This window comes from Ursus americanus, chromosome X (genome assembly GCF_024610735.1).
Source record: "Ursus americanus isolate L20-20 chromosome X, mUrsAme1.1.p, whole genome shotgun sequence".
Classification (NCBI taxonomy): Eukaryota; Metazoa; Chordata; class Mammalia; order Carnivora; family Ursidae; genus Ursus; species Ursus americanus.
In genome coordinates, this window is record NC_142164.1 from 54,733,730 (window position 1) to 54,761,001 (window position 27,272).

At 34.8% G+C, this 27,272-nt stretch overlaps 1 protein-coding gene across 1 annotated transcript in view; it reads left to right on the top strand.

The window, feature by feature from the left end:
• The first annotated feature begins 1,178 nt into the window (after positions 1 to 1,178).
• Positions 1,179 to 27,272, top strand: part of POF1B (POF1B actin binding protein) — an 84,888-nt gene continuing 58,794 nt past the window's right edge. The window contains exons 1-3 of the mRNA XM_087859507.1: positions 1,179 to 1,460; positions 16,383 to 16,457; positions 19,131 to 19,211. Coding sequence (XP_087715633.1) covers positions 1,179 to 1,460; positions 16,383 to 16,457; positions 19,131 to 19,211 — 438 coding nt within the window. The remainder of the gene's footprint in view (positions 1,461 to 16,382; positions 16,458 to 19,130; positions 19,212 to 27,272) is intronic.

The window sequence follows — 27,272 nt, forward strand, 5'->3', positions numbered from 1 at the left end:
TAGGAAGACACCCCTTTTCTGAAGACACACTTGGTGAGTATTATATGGTTCAGTGATGCTGAAGTATCCTGCAGGGCAAAATTTGGTGGGTAAGTAGGCATTATGATAGTAATTTCAAGTAGTAATAAATATAAGTGCTGAGCATGTTTAAATCTCAATTCATAAAGTAAGGCATCTTTCAGGACTTGCAGCTTCCTTAACAACTAGATACTACAAAATAAAAAAAATTTAAACTCAGTATTTCTTAGGGCACGGAAAGTCAGGGTACATTCCTTTGCAAAAATGCAAAACAATAAATATAAATGCTGAAATGCAAAGCATTTATGGAATGGCAAGCCCTTTCTTGACCAATCTCTCATTTATAGACAACAACTCAATCATTTAGACAAATCTACTTCAATGTATGTTAGAAAATCATAGGAGGCCTAGAGCAAGATACACAGGTCCATAAATTAGAGTTGCTAGAAGGTGATCCCATAGCAATCTTCCTTAAATGAAATTACCACCTGGGTTTTGCAAAGAATGCAAATTTATCTGTGAAAATTAGTGTGTTCCTTGGCTACTACCTTGTGTTTTGGTCTGGGACTCTAGAACGATAATACCCACGCCTGTAATTCTCTTCGGTAAGCTTAAGAACCATGGAAAAGCCACTTTCATGTGATGTTTGTGACTTTGTTTTCTCTAGTAAGTTTAGGAATGAGCATGTCTTCACCTATTTACAGTTAAATGAATTTCCAAGACTGTGGACTTGGAAGCTCTGGCTTCAGCCCTAAAATTCCTCCTTTCTGTTTTTTCCAGATTCCCTTACCTACTTGAATGCAGCCTTGTGTTCCTGTGGCAAAGCAGGGCCTCTCCTGGCAGGTAAACCGGCCAGGTGAATCCACCCCTGAGGGGCGTGTCACTACCATTTCCTGGAGCAATCTCACGGGTGGCTCTACTTTTCATTCGCGCGCCAATAACTTTGCGGCCTCCTCTGCAGCTGCCAGACCTGTTCCTGCCGCTGCTCAGGTAACTCTAACCTCTCCAGGGCACCACGACAGGCAGAGGGGGTTGATAAATGACTTCTACGTGTGCCTGCTTGCCTTCCCTCTTACCCTTATTCATGAGCGCGCGCTCGCTCTCTGTTTGTTCCGTAGGGAGAGTGTCTGGGGAGTACCTTGCTGACCACTGAGACCATCATGAGCTCAAGCTATTGGAGCGAGATGAGCAGCAGCAGCTGTGGAACTCCACAGCCCCCAGACGTGCTGCAGCGCCAGCCCCAGCATTACCACTGCTACCATCAGTCAAGCCAAACCCAGCACCCACCAGAAAAAAATGTAGTGTACGAGAGAGTGAGGACCTACAGTGGGCCCGCGAACAAGGTGGTTCAGGCCTTGGACCCCATCACCTCACAGGAAGTGCTCTCTCCTCTCAAAACTGCCTCCTCCTACCAAAATTTGGTTTGGAGCAACCATTCTCAGGTACCATAAAGATAACTATGTGTGTGATTTGTAGAGAGGGGATATCTTGAACTTCATTTCTTTTCTTTCTGCTTCTCTGCCTCTGTTCTACAGGTTGTTATCTTTTGGTGGATTGCAGCTGTAGAAGCAATGTACGGTCACCCAAATTCCATCTCTCGCTGTTCTTTCATTTACTAGTGCCTGTGGTTGTTTAACAGCTCCAATGAGTTTTACAATCTAACTAGAGCACAGGATGACTCATTTTTTGTTGAATTTGATTGAAATATCTGATCCGGGGTATTCCTTTGCGCTTACCATAAAGCAATCCGCAACTTGAATACAGTAATTTTTATAGACTAGGTTCCCACCGATTCACTTTATTTCAGAAGTAAACAGATTTTTTATATCAAATATGGTAGTTCAGAGACAATGACTTATATGGAGTGATGAGCAGTGTTTGCAGTGTTCAGCAAATGCTCCTGGGTAAGTGACATGCACAAATATCTGTTCAAATTGTCATATGTGTTTCATCTTCTGAAAATGACACACTGGTTCTTACACAGCCAAAGTGAATAATTTCTGAATATTGGTAGAAAGGGGATTGAAAGAGTGGATACAGGATTGAGGAAGGCAAGATCTAAGCAATTGTTATATAAAAGCTTCAAAAAGCAGAACTCTAAGACATCCTTTAAAATGAAATATATTTATTTTTATTATTTTTTGGGTTTTTTTTGTTTTTTAAGATTTTATTTATTTATTTGACAGAGATAGAGACAGCAAGGAGAGAGGGAACACAAGCAGGGGGAGTGGGAGAGGAAGAAGCAGGCTCCCAGCAGAGGAGCCTGATGTGGGGCTCGATCCCAGAACGCTGGGATCACGCCCTGAGCCGAAGGCAGACGCTTAACCGCTGTGCCACCCAGGCGCCCCGAAATAAATTTATTTTTAAAGGGGTTATTTTAGCATCAGTATCTGTGCTAATAACCTTGCCAGTGAATGTAAAGGAACATTTCAAGACTATAAAATTAAAAGCTCTGTCTCTGTTTTCATTCTTTGAATCCCTTTACATTAAATTTGCATGACTTTCTGGAAACATCTGTCCAAACTAAAATTATGTTTTCAAGATAAAATTTATACTGTAAAGAGCTCAAAAAGCAACCATTGGGATGATATTATCTGAGGTTGCATTGTTTTACCGATCTGGAATAATATGGGCTCTTTTTCCCAAAATCACAATTTAGAATAGGATATGAAGCAAAATTTCTAAAGTATATAATAAAACTGTATATAATATACAGTATATAATACAAAACTTTAAGAATTTTAAAAGACATAGACAACACAATTACAAAGGCCACAGTTTTACTGATATTTCATGCTCAGCTTAATTTGAGGGAAAAAAAATATGAAGAAAAAAATCCAGAATTTACTATCGGTAATTTCCTGGTTGAAAAAAAACTCCATCTGTATTGAAGTTAAAGGGAAGAAAAATATGAAGGTAAAAAGTACTAGTTTGCATAACTGATAATAATAATGTGAATGTACATTCCAATATTTAGTATTAGGATGTTAATGACAGCAAAGTAGGTGTCATCTATGTTCCTTAGTAGCCCCAAAACAATATAAAAACAAGTTACCATCATTATGGAAATGCTAAAATCACCCTGTCATAGTTATTTAAAAACATTAATCTCTTTTCTTGTCAACTTATTAGTAAAGATAGATAAAAATTTAACAGCAGAAATTCAACAAATTATAAATATTGACTACAAAACAAATTTTAGGATCACTTTATTGTATACTCTTTAGTTCAACTTTCCTTTTTAATAATCCCAGGACCAAGCTGGTCAAGCTTTTTTACAAAACTTTTCTTCTTTCTACCTGATAATTACTAAAGCGATCCTTGTAAGACTATCTCCATTCTGAAACACAGTTCCCCATAAAGGAGTTTACAAAGAAACCTAGGGACAGAACGTGTGGCCACAAAAACTGGGATAAGAGATTTATAATAGAAAAGAAAGAAAAATAAGGACTATGTGAGGATGAGGTAGGTGAAATTCTATACATGTAGTAAAGGACAAAACTAAGAAGTTTCATTCCCTTAGTGAAACAAGAAGAAGGAAAATTTGACTATACAATTTCAGACTGAGTTAGATAACAAAGGGTTTTCACAAATCCACTAAAAGGTAATTTGGCAAGAAAGCTTTTAGATAGTTGTCACAAATAATGTGATAAAGAAACTATTCTATTTTATTTTTCTTTCTCCTCGTTTCTTGGCAGGATGGCATCGTGTAACGTAGAACTTAGATTTGATCTGAAATTACCTTCATGTTAATAATGGGTAAGATGAGGCAGCAGCTTTATTATATACCATGCCAAACACTAGCAAACAGGACATATTACTTAAAACCCTTGATTGTTTCATGTTTTAATAAAGTTTCTCTTTAATATGCCATGTTTTAGATACATTTTGAGTTGGTATGTAGCAACTATTCTGATTGCTAGAGTTTGTGATACTTGCAGGTAGGAAAATGTATTATAATTAATGTTGGTTATCATAAATTCAGTTAAACTTTTACTTTCTCTTTTAGCATTTTGGTGTTTGGATGACATTCAGATAATTCATAAGATTTAAAAATACATATAATTGGGGTGTCTGGCTTTTTAATTCATAAATTAAAAAATTAAGTAAAATAAAATAAAATAAAATATAAAAAATATGTAATAGTCAGTAGTAAAATATGTTCTCTTCAAGAAACTGAAATTGATGTCACTCTTCTTTGTTTCCTGATCTTAATTTTAGTTTACATAGTAGACATTTTAGATTTAACTAAATGCTTTTTGCAGCACTTTAGTATTTTCTATTTCTGGCTTTTTAGTACATGTTTTTCCTCTATTGCCTTCTTGTGCACTAAAATGGTATTTATAAATACAAACATATTTTCAATTTCTCCAGATATAATGTTGCTTTGTTTCTTGTCTATAATAGATATATTTTATTATTCTCTTGGTTATTTTATCTGATTGATAGAACAGAGAAAATTGAATATAGAAAAGAGTTGCTGGTGAAATTGTCTAACCTAATTCTGGAATTAAAATTACCATGTATATCTACATGGACAGGTAAAATGAAACATGGGGTAATCAAGGGCACAGATGCATTTTAAAACTGAATGCAGTCTTGTAAATAAATGAAGTTCTAGAAACTACACAAAATGAAATAAAACAACTTACCGCTCAACCTTTTAAAAAGCTTAAATATTAACCTACCATCATTAACTCAAAATGAAATACTGCCTTAATGAACACCATTGACATAAAATTACTCAACATATATATTTCCCATCCACAAATTTAGCTTTTAATGAAGTTGAAGATATTTTCCATGTATGCAAAGGAACTCTGTTGTGTGAGAGAGAATTGAATCAAAATAAAATATTTTTAATAAGTCATTCATTGAATTGAATATTTATTAATGCCTATTATATAGAAAGCACTGAGATTATTTGGATAAATACCATTTGCTTATCCCAGGGAAAGTTCACGTTGAGGATAGATGTACAGGACCTGCTCTATAAGTGTTCCATATGTCTATATTTCATTTTTAAATATTATTTTGTGCTTTGGCCACCAGTATTTTACCGAATAAAACAAGTTTTGGTGAAAGAAGGGACCTCTTAATTAATGTGTGTGTCATATGGGTTACCATTCTTTTGAAGTTAAAACTTGCAACCAAATTTAACTCTAGAAAGCAGCTGGGGAGAATGGTTTTTATGTGTGTTATTTACAGCCTCTGCTATCAACAATTACTCAGCTTGGGTTTATCTTTGTTTACATGATTTTTTTTCCCTTTTCTTTGGTTGCAAAGATTGTGGATAGCTCCCTTGCTCTGCCAGGATTTCTATACAGTATCAGAAAAATTTCCTGTTCTGTAGGGAGGGGTGTGTTGCTTTGATAAATTGTTGTTCAAGGGTGTGGTCACTAAAGTGAATGACTGTTCAGGGAAGTAGGTTGTAGAAAAAGGAATGAGGTCATAGGATAAAGAGGCCCATGTTTTCAGCTTTGGTCAGCCCTTTTATGCTTGCAGTTAAATAAAACTATGGAAATTGTGAGTGCAACTAATGGCTGGGTAAAAATGCCCATGCCAATTGTCTATTGTTTAAGGGAGGTTTGATAAATTGCTGGGCCTGTTTTCAGGCCATGACACTCATAAACTGTCCTTGTGTGTGTATGTGACAAGGTGGGGAAGGGAGGCAGGGCAAGGGGAAAGAAGGTGAACTGGTCCTTTAACTGTTGTGATCCAAATTTCTTTTCTTGACAATTCATGGTAAAACAACTGGGAGATTTGCCATCTCTTAAATCCCATATATTTTTATTTAAATTTTTTTATTTGATTATAGTTGACACACAATGTTACATTAGTTTCAGGTGTAGTACATAGTAACTCAACTTCTTTATACATTATGCTATGCTCACCACAAGTGCAGCTACAATCTGCCCCCATACAACATTATTACAATATCATTGACTATAGCTCCTACATTGTGCCTTTTATTCCAGTGACTTATTCATTCCATAACTGGAAGACTGTATCTCCCACTCCCCTTCACATGTTTTTTTCTATACCCTCACATCCCTTCCCTCTAGCAACCAACAGTTTGTTCTTTGTATTTACTGGTCTGATTCTGCTTTTTGTTTGTTAAAGCCCATTTAAAAGTGAAAACCTTTGTAAACAAGTATATTTGAGCTAACTTTTTTTTTTTTACACCAGCAGTTATGGTAATAGCATCTTTTTTTCTTTTTAATTTCCAACAGAGCATATATACTTCTAGTTTTTAAGACAAAGAGTATGTACTGTAAAGAGACTATATACTTCATTTTTCCCCCAATTTCCTTCAGGAAAAGAAGAGAAGGATTGAGTTTCTTAAATGAGGGATTTCCTTTGGAGGAAAGGGGTGAGGGGAAGAAGTTCTATTTCTAGTACATTCTTTTGCTTTCTTAACATGAAAACAGATTTACAGATTTTATCCTAAATCCAGGAAGTGTTTGTTTCATCTAAAAAAAATCATTATGATTTATATGTTTCTTCCTGTACAAAGTTCAGAACAGCATTGAACAATAACCTAAGGCAGGTGTTTAACTATGTTATTGGCTTTGAAAGGTTTTAGCAAAAGCATCTTTTAAACTATTCAGGGAATGTGTTCAAATGACAGTTTGCTTTGGCAAATTTTGTCAGCACAAATGTCAGTTGGTATTTAAAGATATTGCCTTTTTTGAAGCTGTTGATCCTAAACTGTTCCTAAGTCACTATTATTACTTTCAGCAATTCTCATAGTCATTTTAAGACTCCTTCTTGGAACATTATATTATTTATTAGTTTTTCAAAGTTTTAAACTTCAAATTAGACAGCATACAAGTTCCATGTTCATTTCAACAAGCTTCCAACTGTTTAGAGAACAAAGTCCTATACTGTGTATGTAATCTCTATTACCTAATTCTCATTCCCAGCAATCTTGCCATCTCTCCTGTATTTATTGCACCAAAGACTTGAACACTTTGATAAGAGTTACCAATAGTAGATGAAAGCTAATAGCTGTTGGCTGCAGAGGTTCCTATTTTGCAGAGTAATGAGTCACAGAAAACATTGTGTGTGGAGATAATGCTAAGTGAAATAAGTCAAGCAGAGAAAGACAATTATCATATGGTTTCACTCATTTGTGGAACATAAGAAATAGCAGGGAGATGGGTAGGAGAAGGAAAGGATTAATGAAGGGGAGGTAAACAGAAGGGGGAATGAATCACGAGAGACTATGGACTCTGGGTCCAACTTGAACTGAGGGTTTTAGAGGGGAGGAGGCTGGGGGATTGGGCTAGGCTAGTGATGGGTATTAAGGAGGGCACATATTGCATGGAGCACTGGGTGTAATATGCAAACAATGAATCATGGAACACTACATCAAAAACTAAGGATATACTATATGGTGACTAACATAACATAATAAAAATTTTATAAAAAAGGAAACATTGTGTGCAGAAAATGTCCATACAAATGAAATCTATGGGCAATGGCTCATAGACAGCTGCAAATAATAAATGGACAGTGATGAAGTAGACTTAAACAGAACCAAACTATGAAACAGTCTAGTGTAGTGGCTAAGAGTGTAGCTTTACATTTTAAATGACTTGGGTTTAATTCCTGGTTCAGGGACATGCTAGCTATAGGTATTAGTTGCTTAATTGGTAAACTGGGACAATAATCCCTAACTCATAGGATCGTTGTTAGAGTCAAAATCGATAATACATGATGGAAAACACACAGCATAGTGTCTAACACATAGTGTTAATGTCATAGATCCTAGAATAAATTTTGACCTCTCAGGACCTCATTGTCCTCATTTGTTAAGTGGGGACAATAATACCTTCCTTCAGGGTTTTAGTGAGTATTAAATGAGATAACATGTGAAGGAGTCGAGCACACTGTCTGGACACTCAATAATTCTTTCCATTTTTATCATTGATTTATAAAAATAGAGCCAACAAAAACCCCTAGTTGCACAGACAAAATAAGATAATAGATAACTAATGAATAAGCTATAAAGTAAAAGTTTTTTTTAACACTGGAAAGATTAGGTAAAGGCATATGCTTGAAAGGCTTATTAAGGTTCTACTAGCTAAGGAAAACTAATGAGGAAAACCATTAAAGCAATTTTCTAAAACTCATGGTATATGATCAAAAGACTGGAACAGCAGGAATGTATTTATAATGTTTACTGGCCTAAGTATCCTCTAGAAAGAGTAATTTGGAAGTTCCCATGCTCTTAGAGTCTTTGAACTTGAACCTTAATATTTGAGATGGAGATTTTTTAGTTTGTGCTTTTTTTTTTCTTTTTAAAATGCAGTGACATTAGGCATTAAAGCTTGTTTGCTGTCTTTCTCCTACCTAATGTTTCCTCTAGAGCTACATTTCTAATAGGGTATCATGTGGCTATTTTCATTTACATCTAAATTAATCAAAATCAAATAAAATAAAATATTCTATTCCTCATTAAACCAGACATGTTTTAACTGTTCAACAGCCATTTGTAGCTGGTGGTCACTATATTGGACAACACAAATGTAGAACGTTTCCGCCATTGCAGAGTGTTCTACTGGACACTGCAAATCTACACATTCAGGCTATTCATTTGAAGATAGAACTACCTCTAAGATCACCACATTCAAGGAAATTTATGGTGGTACAATATGTGATCGAAGTGCTGCCAACTTACATAATCAGCTATAATGGGTAGATAAAAATGAAATAAAAAATGAAGCTACAAACTCTCAAAGGATAAGTTTAGAGTGACTATTTTAGGAGAAAGAATTAAATTCATAAACCTAAATAAAATATTTTTATGTATGTATATATCCTTCTGTTTATCTATACAATTTTCCTGGAACCTCACTTTTTGGCAGAGCAAATGGTTAAGAAGAGGAAAAAGATGAAAAATGACCTCCCTCAATCAAAATGCATCTTTCTTTCTTTTGGGCACATGATCTGTTTTTCATAACCTCTCTGGAACTACCTATCTCCCTTATCCAACTGAATTAATTTTAAACTTTAGTCAGTAAAGTTCAAATATCATTCTCATTTTTACAGATGTGGTAACTGAAGCACAGGGATGTTATATGACTTACTGAAGTTCATATAGCTAGTATGTGGTAGAACTAGGATTTAAGTCTAGCAGTCTAGTTCCAGGTCTACGCTTGTAACCTCTATACTATGCTATGTATTCCTGGTCTACACATTTGACTCATTTATGTTACACAGTAACATCTGATATCTGATTCCTATTTTTACTTCATGTATGTGTTCCATTATGAACCACTTAAAATCTTTTGACACAAACCAGGGCATAAATAATAATGTAATGAACATCGTGTTAAATTTTGTTATTTACCAAGATGGGATCGGCTGGTGATGGGTAGTAAGGAGGGCACGTATTGCATGGTGCACTGGGTGTTATACGCAACTAATGAATCATCGAACTTTACATCAAAAACCAGGGATGTACTGTATGGTGACTAACATAATATAATAAAAAAACATTAAAAAAAGATGGCGGACATTTTTTGCTGCTGTTCAGAATTCTTTTTTAAATATTTTTCTCATAAATTGTATTGATTGTTTTATATCAAAATATATAAGGCTCCAGCACTGGGTAATAAGTTGATTAATTTTTAGTTATTTAAAGATTCATAAATGCTTTAAGAGAACTTTGATAGAAATATTATAAAGAAATAAAATCAGCTTTTTATCTTATTGTGTGATTTATAATCTCAGCAATAAAATGTCATTTACTTTGTAGTACAGAATCTTTTCACAAACTTTAATAATCAAGTTCCAAAGTTAGGTTCAAACTCCATACCTTAATGACGTCAAAGTATCTCCTTAGAACAGTCCTATCCTACTTTTATCCTGTTATTTCTCACTACTTACTTCCTCCCACCTTGTGTGCTGGACACACTGTACTGCTGTTTCTTGAAGAAACTAAGCATTTTGCCTCCCTCCAACCCCTGCCTTTGTTCATTTCATTCCCCACTCTGGCAACAGTCACCCTTCCCTCACATCTTCTCTGGAATTCTACCTATCCCTTAAAATACATCTGGAAAATTGTCTCCCTAAAGACATCTTGTCCAATCCTGAATCTTCTTACCCTCTTCTCAATATAGTACCCCACTCCCACCTCCATCCCAGATGTGTTCTCCTAGATAGTATCACTTTTTATTATTTAACTATAATGTACTTATAATACTTATAATACTTATAATCCTTCTTCTCCTCCACCATGGACTGTACACTTATTGAGGGTTAAGATTTTTAGATATCAAAAGACAAAAATCAAAGACAAATCAAAAATAATGTTTTTGGGAATGGGATGGAACTGGAAATTCTCTCTCCCACTCTTTCATCTTCCTTTCCCCCTCTCCCCTCTCCATTCTTCTCTTCTTTCCTCTTTCTTCCATTCCCTCTCCCCCTGACCTTTGTGATTATGGCTTGCAAAATGCCTGTGAATGTGGCTGTGAGCAAAGATAATAAAGATATATGGATATGATTATTTGTGAGTTTCACTCTTCTATTCCTTCTCTTTGAACTGAAAATGGAAAGTAGGGCACAAATTGCTTCTTTAAATAAGTCAAAACCACATAAAGTAAATATTAGGAAGCCATTTAATAGGCCAATTAGTTTTCTATTTTAGTTCTTGGGTCACGTTAAGAATCTGGACTTGACTTGTTTATATTCTATTTATACTTTTTTCCCCTATGAACAAATATTTATCATTACTTATTATGGCAAATTATGTTAAAGGGTTATTGATTCTGATCTGTCATCATATTATTTCCCTGGGATCTTGTTATGTTGCTTCTTTTAAGCAAATTAGTTTGAAGCTGCTAATTAGTCTGCTTATACAGATATTTCTTTTACTTCCCCTGCTACTTAAATTCTGTCTAGGTGAAGTGATTTTATTTATTGAATCTCGCTCAGTTATCCTATAACTGTTTTAGTATATCAGTTATGTGCCCCAAGATTCCCTCATAAAAACTATTACTACTGCTCAGTAGTTATTAACATTATTTTAAAATATTCACAAACATAATTATATCTAAGAATATGTTATCCAGAAAATTTGCTTAAATTTCCTACAAATACCTCATATCACTCTTCTGCTGAAGAAACCTGCAGTGACACTCAGTGCCGATAAATTTCTTAGTCTGACTTTCAGAACCCTCTATTATCTGGCTTCTAGGGACCTTACTTCCTGGAACTCCCCCTTCCAATGTTCTGTTTCAGCCAAAATGTAAACTGTTGTTCTCTAAATATAGGCCCTAATGTTCAATAAATATACCTTTGCCCGTGTTGCTCTTACACCTGAAATGTCCCATCTCCCCATCCTCACCAATCTAGATAAGCTGAAATTACACCAATTTTTCAAGACTTTCCTGAGGTATAACCTTGTGATGTAATCTTAAACTGTCCCAGGATGAAGTTAACTCTTAGCCGTCAAAACAATCATAGTAAGTTCCTCATACTCTTATAATACTCTATTGCTATTTACACTAATAGTTTTTACCCCCTAAATAATTATAAGCTTGGTAAGGGTAAAGAGTATATTCTATCTATGCTTTATATCTCTTCCAATACCATTACATAACAAGTACTGAACAAATTACTTAGTTATACATGTAGCCAATCCAGTAAAAATAATGCCTCATATTAACAGATGGTATTTTTTATTTTTCAAAATTCTTTTACATACGTTATTTACCCACTGGAATTTCAAAAATTAAGTAGAAAAACATTATTACATCCATTGTACAAATTGTACAGTGTGCAAATAAAATATGCATTGTGTACAAATAAAGAAATAGAGACTCAAATAGCTCAAAATAACTTGACCAAATTATAACAGCTAGTTAATGAATGTTCTGGGTTTAGAAACCAGCTCTTGATAGTTTCACTATATCAGCTATCAGCCTTGATTAACCTTAGTTCAGTACTAAAGTATTTTCAGTTTAAACAAGTTTATATTTTTTGGTTTCAGCAAATCATTTGATGATTACCCTTACAGCAAATCATTTGATAGATTTCCCCATTCTAATATTCTATTATCAGAGTGGAAAGTATAAAGAATATATATTAGAGAACAAAAACAGCTTCTGTTCTAATTTTCAAGGTCTTGCCCTGAAATAATCCTGGAATTCAGAGTATGTCCTAAATTTTTAAGATTTTCCTTCTACCTAAAGGAGAATAACACCTCTCTAGCTTCTGCTTTCTCTTCTTTCTGCCCTTCACTGAGCTACTTGAAAGCTCTCTCACTAAGGTAAGTAACTGAGAAATTGGGGCCATTTGCATTCCATATGATTTGTTAATTCTGAAAAACAGAGCTTTTTAACAAACAGAAATAAGATGCAGGTTTATGAATTCTCTCTAGGGCAACTAGAACTTCCCAACTCTGATTTAGGGTATACCAAGGTAGGGACAATTATCTCAGGTGATGTAGTGAAATTATCCCCAAAACAGACTGATTTTAATCCACTCTGATATTAAAATTGGTGATGTCATATGTACTTTATAAAAGGAGGAGGAAGAGAAGGAAAAGAAGGAAGAGGGCTGATACAACTTTACAAAGTTGAAAACCATTTCTTTAGGGAATGTGGGAAAAGCAGCCTTGGTATTATACTAAGCCTGAGTCCACCTAATTAATTATAAACAAAATTATTTTTTATGAGAACTCTACCTGAAGAAAGTTGCCAAAAAAACAATAGGTAGGTATTTAGCAAATGTGAGCCACAGGAATAAACAACTCAATATTATGCTGAATATTTAATCAGAAAAAGTAGGGCCTTCCTAAAAAATTGAATATGAGTATTAAAGAAAAATTCAATGTTTTACTGAGTTTGGAGTCCTGTGAATACACTCTGTAAATATATCATGTAGTCTACCAAAAAAACCCTCTACTATTGGATTTTTAGAAGTTTAAGTTATTTAGTCAGGGTTATTCTTTCACATAGTCACTTTTGGGAGGATCTCTTGTTTTCAGGCACTCAAAACTTACTTTTGATAACAAATAATAAAAAAAACAAATATCTAGCCTCCTATTATAAGAACTAGTCAAATCTAATGGTAGAATTATGTTCAACAACTTGAAAAACAGAAAATATAGTGAGGCAACCTATAGAGGCAGCAAAAATGAGGGTTTAATGGGAAAAGCTACATTTGCTTAGACCAATTCTAATACTGAAGCTCAAAACAATTATGTAAATTATAATTTATGGAATTAATGTACTCGCTTTCCAAGTATAAGAAGATTGAATACTTTTTTCATTTTAGGACCAGACAAGTCTTTGTACAAATACACCGATTTGCCTTTAAAATATCTACTGTTTTGGCATCTGAATAAAGTAACCCTGTTTACACTACTATAAATAAATGTCCTAAAGGTGTGATGTGTGTGTGCGTGTGTGTGTTTATTCCTACTTGGGTTAATTTTTACAAGTTTATAAAACTTCTCAGTATACTCTCTTATCTTAAAAGCTAGTCTGCTTGGCTAGTAACTTTCATTCTGTTTAATTTGCTGATGTCATCAGATTCAAATTGGTTAAAAGGAGGAGGAAAGAACTACCATTTATAAACACCTACCAGGTGACAGGTAGTGTGCACAAATTGTCTTCGCAACATGATCCTAGTATTACTAGTCCCAGCCTAAAAAGACTAAAAGTTTGCAGAAAAACATCTTCCAGACATAAGTACTTTTACACAGTGCTGGAGGATGTGTCATTGGCATAGCCATTTAGGAAATCAATTGGCACTATCTGTTAAATAAATAATACACATAATCGGTGCACCATCAATCCTACTTCTTTGTGAAATTTTATAGAAATACATGCACAAGGATGTTCCTTGCAGCATGGTAAAAAACAAAAACAATTTAAACATTGCTCATTAGGGAAATAGGTAGGTTATTAAACATCATGGAACACTATGTATAATTTAAAATAATGAATCAAGACATATCTAATTTATAATACAAAAAATGTTTGACTCACACTGCAGAATAATAAAAGCAATAAATATTGTTATTTATACATACATATTTATGTGAAGATACACCAGACAATAATAGTTATTTCTGGGTTAGGGATTTGGATAAAGGGAGAATGATTAAGGGAGGATCTTAGACTTTATCTGTATACATTTTTATGTTCATGTGTATTCATATACTATTGCATAACTAAAAACACCTTTTATTTTCTTACCTCTCTGAACCTGCTCCTCTTGGCTCTGTGGGTCAAACCAACCTGCACTTGTTTGTATTTATAACCATCATCCTGAACTGAAGACCATATACCTGTTTGGTCTACAAACTTTAATTCTCTGCATTTGTCTGAGAAATTCTCCTCAGCTACAGCAGGAAATCTGAGAACATATTCAAAGGCTGTCTTGATATATGAAATTTGCAGGATTACTGCTGATGTAACAGGGAAAGGGAGAATGAAAATGTTACAAGCTGAACCAAAAGAAAAAAGAGAAACCACAGCATGCAAAATATTTGGCAATTTGTTTTAAGAACACCACATTACACCTACATTATAGCTATACTTCCACATGAGTCTGCCAGTGTTTCCCTTGTAAGTCCATGATTCTGATTTTCAATAGCCTCCTTGATATATATATATAATTATTATTATTATTTATTATATATATATAATTTTTTGTGGGAATATATCCTGGAGTTCTGTCAGTTGGTTGTAAATTACAGTAATGTATGAAGAGATTGAGTAATGCTACCAACTCTTTGCACACTAATAAAGCTACACAGTTTTGCTGATTTGGGAAAAAATGTAAAGAATGTCAGCATAATCGAAAAAGTGACTTTTATATAATCATTATTAAAAATCATACTCTCACTTTTATAGACCATTTTCTTTTAACATCAGAGCCTACTCTTTGAAACTTAACTAGAAGCAGATCAGAGAAACCATAATTAAAAGTCAGACTGAAGTAATCTCAGAGCAGTAGGTTTTTTTTTTTTAGTTTTTATTTTAATTCCAGTTTGTTATCACACAGGGTTATATTAGTTTCAGGTGTACAATATAGTGATTCAAAACTTCCATACATCACCCAGTGCTCATCACAAGTGCACTCCTTAATCCCCATCACCCATTTGACCCATTCCCCCGCCTACCTTCCCTCTGGTAACCATTAGTTTGTTCTTCTTGGTTTGTCTCCTCCCCACCATTTGTTTTGTTTCTTTCATTCCACATATGAGTGAAATCATTTGGCATTTGCCGTTCTCTGACTGACTTATTTCACTTAACATTATACTCTTTAGCTCCATCCATGTTGTTGCAAATGACAAGATTTCATTCTTTTTTATGGTTGAATAATATTCCATTGTGTATATATGCAGCATCTTCTTTATTCGTTCATCAGTCAATGGACACCTGGGCTGCTTCCATATCTTGGTGATTGTAAATAATGCTGCTATAAACATCAGGGTACATATATCCCTTTGAATTAGCATTTTTGTATTTTTTGGATAAATATCCAGTAGTGCAATTGATTGCTGGATCATTGGGTAGTTCTATTTTTAACTTTTTGAGGAACCTCCCTACTGTTTTCCAGAGTGGTTGCATCAGTTTACGTTCCCACCAACAGTGTAAGAGGGTTCCCCTTTCTCCACATCCTCACCAAAACTTGTTTCTTGTGTTTTTGATTTTAGCCGTTCTGACAGGTGTGAGGTAATATCTCATTGTAGTTTTGATTTTCATTTTCAGGCCAGTAGACTTAGTTGAGCTTTCAAAGGTAGTTTTCTACCATGGTTAGAAAATTTTTGCATTTTATGTTTTTGTGTTGATAAATTTTGCATCTTGTTAAATTGCAGACATATAATAACATTGGGGTGTATATTAGCAGAAATCTCAAAAAGAAAAGAAGGATGTAACCTAGAAGTACAAGAAAAATGTGTCATTATGAAAGTATTCTAGAAATTATTTTATCATTAGTTTACTAGCAAAGCTGACAAAGAAATTCAGTAATGTGCTCTTTGGATATCATCTAAGAAAACATGAAATAAAGTTCTAACAAACTGGGTTATCATAAAATTAAAGGAAATATGGGGCGCCTGGGTGGCTCAGTTGTTAAGCGTCTGCCTTTGGCTCAGGGCATGATCCCAGAGTCCTGGGATCGAGCCCTGCATCAGGCTCCTCCACTGGGAGCCTGCTTCTTCCTCTCCCACTCCCCCTGCTTGTGTTCCCTCTCTCACTGGCTGTCTCTCTCTCTCTGTCAAATAAATAAATAAAGTCTTTTAAAAAAATTAAAGGAAATAATACCCAAAGAAAGTAAGACATTCAAATAACACTGCTTAGTAACCATTTCTGAACCCCCCCTTTTTGTCTCAACAGGAACTCCATTCTCCAACTCTGAAAATATCTACTTGTCCCCCAAGCAGTGTATATATAACCCCAAATACTGAACAGGTAAAAGAAGTTATGGATTAGATTAGATTCTTTTCTTTTTATGTAAGCCTCGCTCATATATTTAAGTAATCTTTAAGCCCTCCTAGGGCTTTACACATTTCCAAAATGTCAGGAACACAAAACTGGGAAGGGGATTCTCACATAATAATCAGCTCAGCCCATTAAAGGAATGTGAAACAAGTGCTGAAACAAATTCTATGAACTGAGATTTTTCAGTTTCATTGTCTATTCAATCTGATTGCTTTAAGTTTGAGTGCAGTTTATTTTTAGTCAAGGATCTCCTAGTAATTATATATATTTTAGGGTCCTTGATTTTAGCACAAATAAAGTACTTAGATCTTGGATTGATCAAGGACCTGACTTTGTGTACTATAAATTTACATTCAGAGAGAATAGCTTATAGGGTCAGAACTAGCCCTTCTCAATTTGAAAGACATGCAATGATCTAGTTCCCTTAGCCTTTACAACTTAATAATCACATGTTTAAGACTACCCTGGAGTCTAGGCATTATATCTCTAAAAGGTACCTATAATAATAATTCAATACCATATTAACAAATATGTGTTTAATGAGCTAGTCACCATTCATTAAGAAGTGAATCCTAAGAAAAGAAAATAAAAAACATCCTATGTTTGTTATGACACAGGAGGGGAATATAAAGGATGTGGGATTTGGAGGCTAGGATGGAGAAAGATGGTGTTCTAAGGAACCAGGCCTGCCCGGATGAGGTGCTAGGGTATGAGCTTGAACAATAAGGGAACAAAGGGACAAAAACTGGTTTCTAGACTTCAGTACAGTAAGGAAAATGTGATCTTATGCAAAACAAATAAGATTATCAAAAGTTTGTCTACCATTTCCCAATTTGGCCTAGCTGGGAGCTAAGTCAGTTAGAGTCATGCATTTATTTATTTAAAGATTTATTTTAGGGGCGCCTGGGTGGCACAGCAGTTAAGCATCTGCCTTTCAGCTCAGGGCGTGATCCCGGCGTTATGGGATCAAGCCCCACATCAGGCTCCTCCACTGGGAGCCTGCTTCTTCCTCTCCCACTCCCCCTGCTTGTGTTCCCTCTCTCACTGGCTGTCTCTATCTCTGTCGAATAAATAAAATCTTTTAAAAAAAAAGATTTATTATTTTAGAGAGACAGAGAACAGGAGTGGGGGGGGGCAGACTCCCTGTTGAGCATGGAGCCCTATGTGGGGCTTGATCCCAGGACCCTAGGATCATAACCTGAGCTGAAATCAAGTCAGTCACTTAAACCACTGAGCCACCCAGACGCCCCTAAGGTCATGCATTTATTTAGCAAACATTTGCCAAGTGCTGACTATGTATCAAATATTGTACAAAGATGTATTAGACCCAATTACTATTCTCAAAGAGCTCAAAGAGCTCACAGACTAACATGGGTCACATACACAGCAAAACATAGGGCAGTGGGATAAAAGCTACAATAGAGATAAAAATAGAGTCCTATAGGACCACCAAGATAGGATTTCCTTAGAAAAGTAAGTCTACTTAAATAATAGAGCTATTCATTACATTCAAATCCAGGCAGCAAATTGCATTAGCTGTTATTTTTCATAATGAAAGCTTTAAAATTGGGTTTGCTCTGTTTTATTTCTGATAATACAAATTTGTTTATTGTAGATAATTTTGGAACCATAAAAAATGTAGAGAAAAAGAAATAAAAATCACTCATGATCCCTTTCCTTACCAACAGATAGTATTATTAGCATTTTATGTTTTCTTCCATTCAAATAAAGAATTGAGATCATACCATATATGCAGTTTTATACCTTCATTTCTCACTTAACTTTATATAATATTATGAGCTTTTTCACTTAAATGTGTATTACTCAAAATCATTATTTTAGTAGCTACATATTTCAGCCTATAGATGATTATTTAATCTTTCCCTTCTCCATAGGAAAGTGCTGCTCTTTTTGTACCTTTATCAGTATTATTATTTAAAATTTTTTCCTGGTTGAAATATGGTACTTTTGTTATGTTTATTTGATTCTTAGTTTGGTTGAATACTTCTTGCTCTTTATTAACCATTTGTTTTTCTTCTTTTATAAATGTTCATGCCATTTACTCATTTTTCTGTTAGTATGAATTTTTTTCTTATTGAGGTATAAAAACTCTATATTAATGATATTGACTCTTCTTCCATCAAAAGTTTATAAATGACTTTATTCTAATCTTTTGTCTCCCTTTAATGTTATTTATGGCCCTCTCCCACCACCACACTGAATACTTAAATGTTTGAGTACACACACACACACACACACACACACACAATTTTCTCTCTGTGTCTCCTTCCGTTTTTAAAAATATGAGATAATAAATTTTAAGCTATATTTTCTTCTAATATTGTGGGGGTATTACAATGCAATGAATATTTATGAAACTCTCATCAACTATAGCTTGGAATGTGTGATGAATTACCATGAAATGAGTATTTAATAGAAATACCTAGCACAATGCTGAATACAAACACAAGTTTTCATATATGTTTCTAAGACTGAAGTTAACTAAAACCATAATTTCATATGTCATCATTTATGCAAATGACTTAAAATTTCACTCTGAAAATTGCTCCCTATTATTATTATTAATGGCTTCAAGGTCACTAAGCAACTATAATTATATGCAGCTTTTATCTTTCCTTACAGGAACTCCATTCTCCAACAGTGAAAGTCACTGCATATCCACAGACTACTATTAGGAGATACATAGTACAAAATCCTGAACAGGTGAGCTATATCACACAAACTCTTGTCCCAACCTATAATTCCTTAGAAGTTGATAGCTTAAATGAGAAGGGTGAGTCAGTTACCAGATCCCTAAAATCAGATCATTGGGAGTTTCTTCTGGTTATAAAGTTAATTTTTAATCATTAGTATAAAAAAAGTCATTTTTAAATATTTTTAAAGATTTTTTTTAAATTTTTTTAGTGATTCATCAGTTGCATGTACCACCCAGTGCTCATTACATCAAGTGCCCTCCTTATTGCCCATCATCCATATATCCCTTCCTCCCACCCCCTTCTCCTCTAGCAAATCTCAGTTTGTTTCTTAGTTATGAGTCTCTTATGGTTTGCCTCCCTCTCTGTTTTTATCTTAGTTTTCCTTCCCTTCCCCTATGTTCATCTGTTTTGTTTCTTAAATTCCATATATGAGTGAATTCATATGGCATTTGTCTTTCTCTGACTGACTTATTTCACTTATCATAGTGCATTCTAGCTCCACCCACATCATTGCAAATGGCAAGATTTCACTCTTTTTAATGGCTAAGTAATATTCCATTATATATATTTACCACATCTTCTTTATCCATTCATCTGTCGATGGACATCTGGGCTCTTTCATAGTTTGATTATTGTGAACATTGCTGCTATAAACATTGGGGTGCATGTGTCCCTTTGAATCACTATTTAAAAAAGTCATTTTTAATTCCAGACAACTATGTGCCCATATACTCTGATTTACTGAGGCAACAGTTCCAAGCAGCATGGAAAGTCTTGGGTTATAAAATCTTTCTACTTCTATAGCACCACCTTGTACTACAAAGGATTCTGTAGCCTTTAAACCAAAAGAAAAAAGACAAAGTTCTTTCACAAACTTCACATAAAAGCTATCAGCTGTTACATCAGGGGTTGGAGTCCTTAGTTTATTTAGATTTGACATTGAGATATGGGATAGGAAGAAGAAAATGAAAAACCAAGAGTTCAAACTGTCTCCATGCCTTTATTGCCTATCCTGTAAACTTTTGTGCCTATCAGCGAGCTCTTTTGAAAATTATAGTTATATTTTCTACTAAGATATATAACCTTATATTTTACAAACTAGGATATTATTCTCTATCTCATTTTGAGGAGAAAATTAAGAAAACTTTTTCCCACAGTAAAAAGCCTTCCTCAACACACGCAAAACCATATACAGTCCTTCTTTAGCTCTAACAGGAAGTTCTATGGGCTTATAAGGACAAATTTTACAAATAGAAACAGTGTGCCACAGATAATAACACAGCAATTCTTTGTGTTGCTCTTTATTTTATTTCTCCATGATTGCAAGAAAGAATCTTCCCCTCTCTCACAAAATAAAATCAATTATTTGCTTCAGTTGTGGAAAGCAAAGGATTAAATTAGGGTAACATACTTGATACTACTCTAGGTGCATGGGTGGGGGGGTGCACAGTTTTTCTACTATCTGTTCTCCCCTCTTTTTTCTTTATTTTAAAATCGTTTTCTCATGTCTCTTCAGCTACAAAGGCAGTTAGTTGTGTATGTGTGCATGTGTGAACATATGAGCATGCGGGTCTGTGATCAGGGGGATGATTATTTTGAACATTTGCTTCAGTTTTCACGTATTTTTTGTAAATATCAAAAGAGAATGTGATTACACTAAAGCAATTGCTTGTGCCTTCTTTTGCAGAATCAAATGTTTAAACAACAAATCTCAAAAGTGTGTTGGGGAAGGGAGACATAAAGAGAGATTGGGAGATGAGAATGTACATTTTTCTATGACATGGCCACTTTACCCTTTCCCCTTCTTCTTCCCTTTTTCTCTTTTTTCTTTCTTTCACATACAAACTGGGGAATATGTATACTTGGATGCATATTACATTTGATATCCCTGGCTTTCAAATAATTAGTTCTAGATAGCACTTTTTTTTTTCATAATGTGAGAATTGTTGTGTTTACCTAGGATATATTCACAGTGTAATTTTTAAATATCAAATAATTTGGATTCCAACCCACTTTGTCAGTGATTCTTATTTGACTTTGAATAAATTCTTATTCTTAAGTTAATGGAAAAAAGGAAGAATTAATGTTTATTAGATATATGCTCCATGCTAGGAAATTTACATATTTTATCCCATTTAATCCTAAAAAGGTGAGAAAATAGAAGCACAAAGAAGTTCAGTTATTTATTCAATGAATATTTATCAATTGTCTACTATGTATTAAAAATAGCTCCAAGAATTGGGGATAGAGCTGTGAACAAAACAAAGTCCCACTCTTTTTGAAGCTTAGGCTTTTAAGTAGCCTCAAACTATTCAGTTACAAAGTAAGAGTGGGAACAGAAATTGAACAATGCCCATCTGGAATGATATATTAGCAAATTAAGGACAATTGAGGATGTAGGTGAATTAGGATCCAGAGACTCATCTACATACCAACTTCCCCTCATCATCTCCTGTGATGGTGTAATACAAAGGCAGAGAAATTAGAAGTATGTATGGAAACGCATAACATATTTGTAACACTGAACCTGCCCATGTATAAAGGCTTATTATTATGGCTGTGTTCAACTACAAAGAAGCAAATAGTTTCTTAGGGAAAACCCCCAGCCGAGGGTAATGATTATTTTAAAGCTTTTAACTCTTTCTATTATTGAGGAATAAAACAAATTTCAACCCCAATGCTTTGTAAACAAAAATAATCTAACTTGTTTTGCAGAACAGCTTGAAAATCTTATTTAGATATATTCCCCATTTTATTTATCTAAGTATATGCCTTTTTTGTCTGTTCTTTTAAATCCCCCCAGGAGAAGATTCTGGTGTAATTACAATATTTATAATAAGCTGAGCCTCGTAAATGGCAACTTTATACTCTTCCACCTCCCAGCTTGTCTAATCTTCACTTCTCCTCCCTGTAATTAAACTGATCTCAATCTACTTCTCTTATTATGATTTCCTTCTACCTCTGTTCAGCCTTTTTAAATTTTTGGTTGTTCATGATCTTCTTTATTCTCCATTTATTGTCATTTTAGTCAAAGCATTCTGGTATATAATTTGACCTAGAAATGAAGAAAATATTTTTGTCCCATCAGTAGATAGAATCCAATTGATATTAATCAGTTTTATTAATTTTCTAGTTGTGGAGCTCTTGCTATGGGGACTGAACTGTACAGCCTTCATATGGGTGAGGGGAAAGAAACAAGACATAGTTCCCATACCAAAAAAGCTTACAGTTCCTCTTGGCAAGGGAAATAAGATATGTCCACAAATAGCTATGAAAATATATGGTGGGGTGTATGATAGATGACACGAGAAAATTACAGATTCAGTCTTACTGAAGTTCCAGGGGTTGGAGATAACATATTTATTTGAGGGAATCAGAGAAGGATTTATTATGGTATTTAAGGTATTATTACAGTTAACATTGTTGCTAGTATCATTTTACTAATGAGGAAATCAAAGGTTAAATAAGTGTGGCTTGTTCAGGTCTTCTTTTTTTTTTTTTAAAGATTTTATGTATTTATTTGACAGAGAGAGACAGCCAGCGAGAGAGGGAATACAAGCAGGGGGAGTGGGAGAGGAAGAAGCAGGCTCATAGTGGAGGAGCCTGATGTGGGGCTCGATCCCATAACGCCGGGATCACACCCTGAGCTGAAGGCAGACGCTCAACTGCTGCGCCACCCAGGCGCCCCTTGTTCAGGTCTTCTGACTCCAAATCTATTGCTGTCTTTTCTGACAGTTATTCTGGGGGTAGTTTTGATAAGACTTAATAACTTATGTTGAATATGGAATTGAAAGAAGAAGAAAAGTGGGGTGCCTGGGTGGCTCAGTCAGTTAAGTGGCCAACTCTTGATTCTGACTCAGGTCATGATCTCAGGGTTCTGGATTGGAGCCCCGCATCAGGTTCCACTCTCAGTGGGGAGTTTGCTTGAGGATTCTCTCTCTCCCTTTCCCTCTGTCCCTACCCCCATTCATGCTTTCTCTCTCTCAAATAAATAAAAATAAATCTAAGAAAAAAAAAGAAGACTAAAAGTCATATATCACCCCAAGCTTCTCAGTTTGAGATACTGGGAGTATAGTAGCCCAATTAAGAAGTGAGGGGGAGCAGAAGCTCATTTGGAAAGGGGTAGATCATGAGATCTGCTTGAACCAGTAGTGTTTGAGGTGCATGGAAGGGAAGATGATCTCACAAGGGCAGTTAAAAATGACCTGAAGAGGGGCACCTGGGTGGCTCAGTTGGTTAAGTGGCTGACTCTTGATTTTGGCTCAGGTCATGATCTCAGGGTCCTGGGATTGAACCCCTTCTTAGTCTCCATGCTCAGCGAGGGATCTGCTTCAGTATTCTCTCTCCCCTCTCCCTCTGCCCCTCCACCTGATTGCTCTCTCTCTCTCTCTCAAAAAATAAAAAAAAAAGTAAATCTTAAAAAAATGACCTGGAGAGGGCAACTGCATGGCTCAGTTGGTTGTGTCTGACTCTTGATCTCAGCTCAGGTCTTGATCTCAGGGTCATGAATTCGAGCTCCACACTGGGCTCCATGCTGGGTGTGGAACTTACTTAACAACAAGAACAACAATAAAAAAGACTGGAGAAAGGTCACATTTGAGGTAGAGACATGGAAGTTATTCCTTTGAATGTTGTCATTGTAGCTGTGAGACTGAATGAGAAAACCAATGGGTAATGGAGAGGGTTGAGGTACAGAACTTTGAGAAATGCCTAACTTAAAGAAACAGAAAGGAGCCCCTTTCATGCACAGAGGAGTTGTCAGAAAGAAATGTGAACAAAGAGTAACTGAAACAAATAGAGAAAGGGGGTGGTCAACTGTCTCAAATAACCAAAAAGCCAAAGAGGATGAGGATGAAGTTTGAGAATAGAGAGTTTGTCCATTAAGTAATGGTGATGTTTGAGGTTTCCCTATACTTGTGGAAGCAAAACCCAGATGTGCAAAGTTAATGCGTGAATAGATCGAGAAGCGGAGGAAATAAATGAAGATTACTCTTCTAAGAAGGATATCTTTCAAATAAATGAAGGAAAGATGGGATGGTAGCTAAAGGAGAAAACAGAATCTTGGAGATCTGAGAAATTTATAGGGAGAGGAAAAAGAACCAATAGTAAGGCAAAAGATCCCACAGAGAAGGGGCAAATGGAACATAATTCTGGAAGAGACAAGAGGGGATAGGATTCCAGGTATAGAGAAGTGACTTCAGGATAAAAGGAGGACTTTTTCTTTCTTGGTAATGAGATGGAAGGAGCAGAAATTGAAGAGAGATTTTTGAGGTACAGACGAAAATGAAGGGATCTCATTGAATAGATCTTGGTTTTCTCAGTAAGAAGAAGGAGAATGAGGGAATGTGAGCATAGGGGATTGAGGAAATTGAAAAAACATTGTAACCACAGTTATAGAGAATTTGATAAATACAACTGTGACCATGAAGGTTAGAGAGACTCTTAAAGTTAGGTAACTTGAATTTGTACTGAGCCAAATCAGCAAACATTTTTTTAACTTCTTCAGCAAGGTTTCATGGCCTGGGAACAGCAAAGTAGATGCTGGGGATTATGTACTTTGTTAGATGTGAGAACTACTGCCATAGATTCTAAAAGTAACAATTAAAATGATAAAATCAGCCATCTTTGAAGACACCTATTAATTTTTAGGGTGGATCTGGAACCAATTCAAGTGTACAGATAAAAAAAATAAGCTGCCAAAATAGTAAAGCTAACAGCTCATTTGTGAAAAATCTAAGACTTTAATTAAATTTATTTTGCTGAACTGTTTTACTAAGAATGATTTATTCAAATATAGTAAATTTTGGTTTTAATTTTTTAAACATTTTGGGAAAATAATAATCTCCTAAATGTGGAAGTTTTTTTTCAGTAAGTCATTTAAAATAGTAAGCCCAGCACACATTTTGGAGAGAATCAACACTGTTAGGACCCAAACCATTTTTCTTCTCAAAAATAATAATGGTTCAGCATTTATAGTGAACAAAGAGAAATTTTCTTTTGCTAACTTTGTTTTCCCCTGTTAGAAGGTGCTTGTATCTTTAAGATAAACATTCATGTCATGTCTTCTCATCCAGTCATCTGTTCATTCACTATGGGGTATTCAAGATGGATACAGTCCCTGCCTTCAATAAGCCTATTTTTGTGTATACTTTATCTTGATATCTTAGAATAGCTCTAACAAAGTTCTCATCAATTTTTTTAAATGCAGTATGGACTTAAAATATTATATTACTATATTATTACAAATCAATATCATTTGTACATTAAAATCACAGATTAAAGGTACTTTAGAATACATTAATTTACTTGATATAAAGTGCTCTGCATTACTATCTCCGTGATAAGAAAACTAAGCCTCAGAGAAGTTAAATGACTTTCCCACATTTCCACAAGTAGGTGATAGAAGCAGAACTGAATACAGATTTTATGACTCCAGAATTTTTTTCCATTACACTTTCTTCCACTAATTTTAATAGATCTAATGGATGTGTAGTAGTCCAAATCCAATCCTATTTGGAATTCTCACCTGTTGACATCTCTGAAGCATTTATACTGTCACTTATCTTTCTACTGCTTTATGAAAAATTTTCATATTTATTTATTTATTTATTTATTTATTTATTTATTATAATAATATTTTTTATTATATTATATTAGTAACCATACAGTACATCCCTGGTTTTTGATATAATGTTCCATGATTCATTACTTGTGTATAACACCCAGTGCACCATGCAATAGGTGCCCTCCTTAATACCCATCACCAGCCTATCCCATTCCCCTACCCCCCTCCCCCTGAAGCCCTCAGTTTGTTTCCCAGAGTCCATAGTCTCTCATGGTTCATTCCCTCTTCTGTTTACCCCCCCTTCATATCTCTTAAGACTTATGTAGTTACATCTTTGATCTTCACTTGCCTTTTCAGCAATTGCATGATTTTAACAAGATCTTCTAAGCATATGATTCTGAAATCTAGAACTAGAACTGTAGCCATGAAATCTCCACTCATTGTGTGCCGGACATCTATAACCTGAATGCCTTCCTGCACATTTTGATAAAAGTCTCTTTGCTAATTCTTTGCATAATTTAATACATGTTTAAGGGATTACTGTGCTCTATATATTTACTAAATATTATGAGGAATAAACGCATGAATCAGACCTAGGTTTTTATCAGGAGCATGTAAAATTCAATGTGTCTCAACTTTTCTTGTTTTTGTTTTTGGCACCATTGGTTATGTAGATTTCTCAGATTTAAGATCTTAGAGTCATCTTTGGAAATTACTGTCCTTGATGATTTAGGATAATCTCTTAACTAGTCTCCTCCCCTGTACTCTTTCCTTTCTCCAACAAACCTTCCTAAAGTAGATTTATGTTCACCTCACATCCCTGTTTAAAAGCATTCAAGGACTTCTCACTGCTTTCAGAGCCAAGCTTCTGTCTGCCATCTGTGTCCCTTACATATTACTTTACACTTTTACAGTCTTGGTTTCATGACTTATTTTGTTTACTTCATTTGGAATACTACTTTCTTCCATCTCCTCATATGCAAAGCCCACCTTAACCTTTTCTCAAATGCCACCTGATCCAAGTAACCTACCTGAGCACTGCCAGATGGAATTCAATTTTTCCTCTTCTGAATTCCATCCCATAAGTTATTTCTCTGTACCTCTTAAAGGCACTTGCTTCTTTCTACCTTGTATTATAGATGTTTATGTTCATATATTATCTAGACTAGGAATCAGCAAAAATTTCCGGTAAAAGGCAATATAGTAAATATTTTAGGCTTTTCTGTCACCATAGGGTTTTGGCCTTCTTTGTACTTACAGTCTTTTAAAAATCTAAATATCATTCTTAGCTTGAGGACATTATAAAAATCAGCTGCTGGCTATAGTTTGATGAATGCTGATCAATATTCAGTGTTCCTGGTAATAATCTAAGTGTGATTCATGCCTTATAAAACAGCACTGGGTGTTATATGCAACTAATGAATTGTTGAACACTACAACAAAAACTTATGATATACTATATGTTGGCTAACTTAACATAATAAAAAAGAATAAAATGACAGA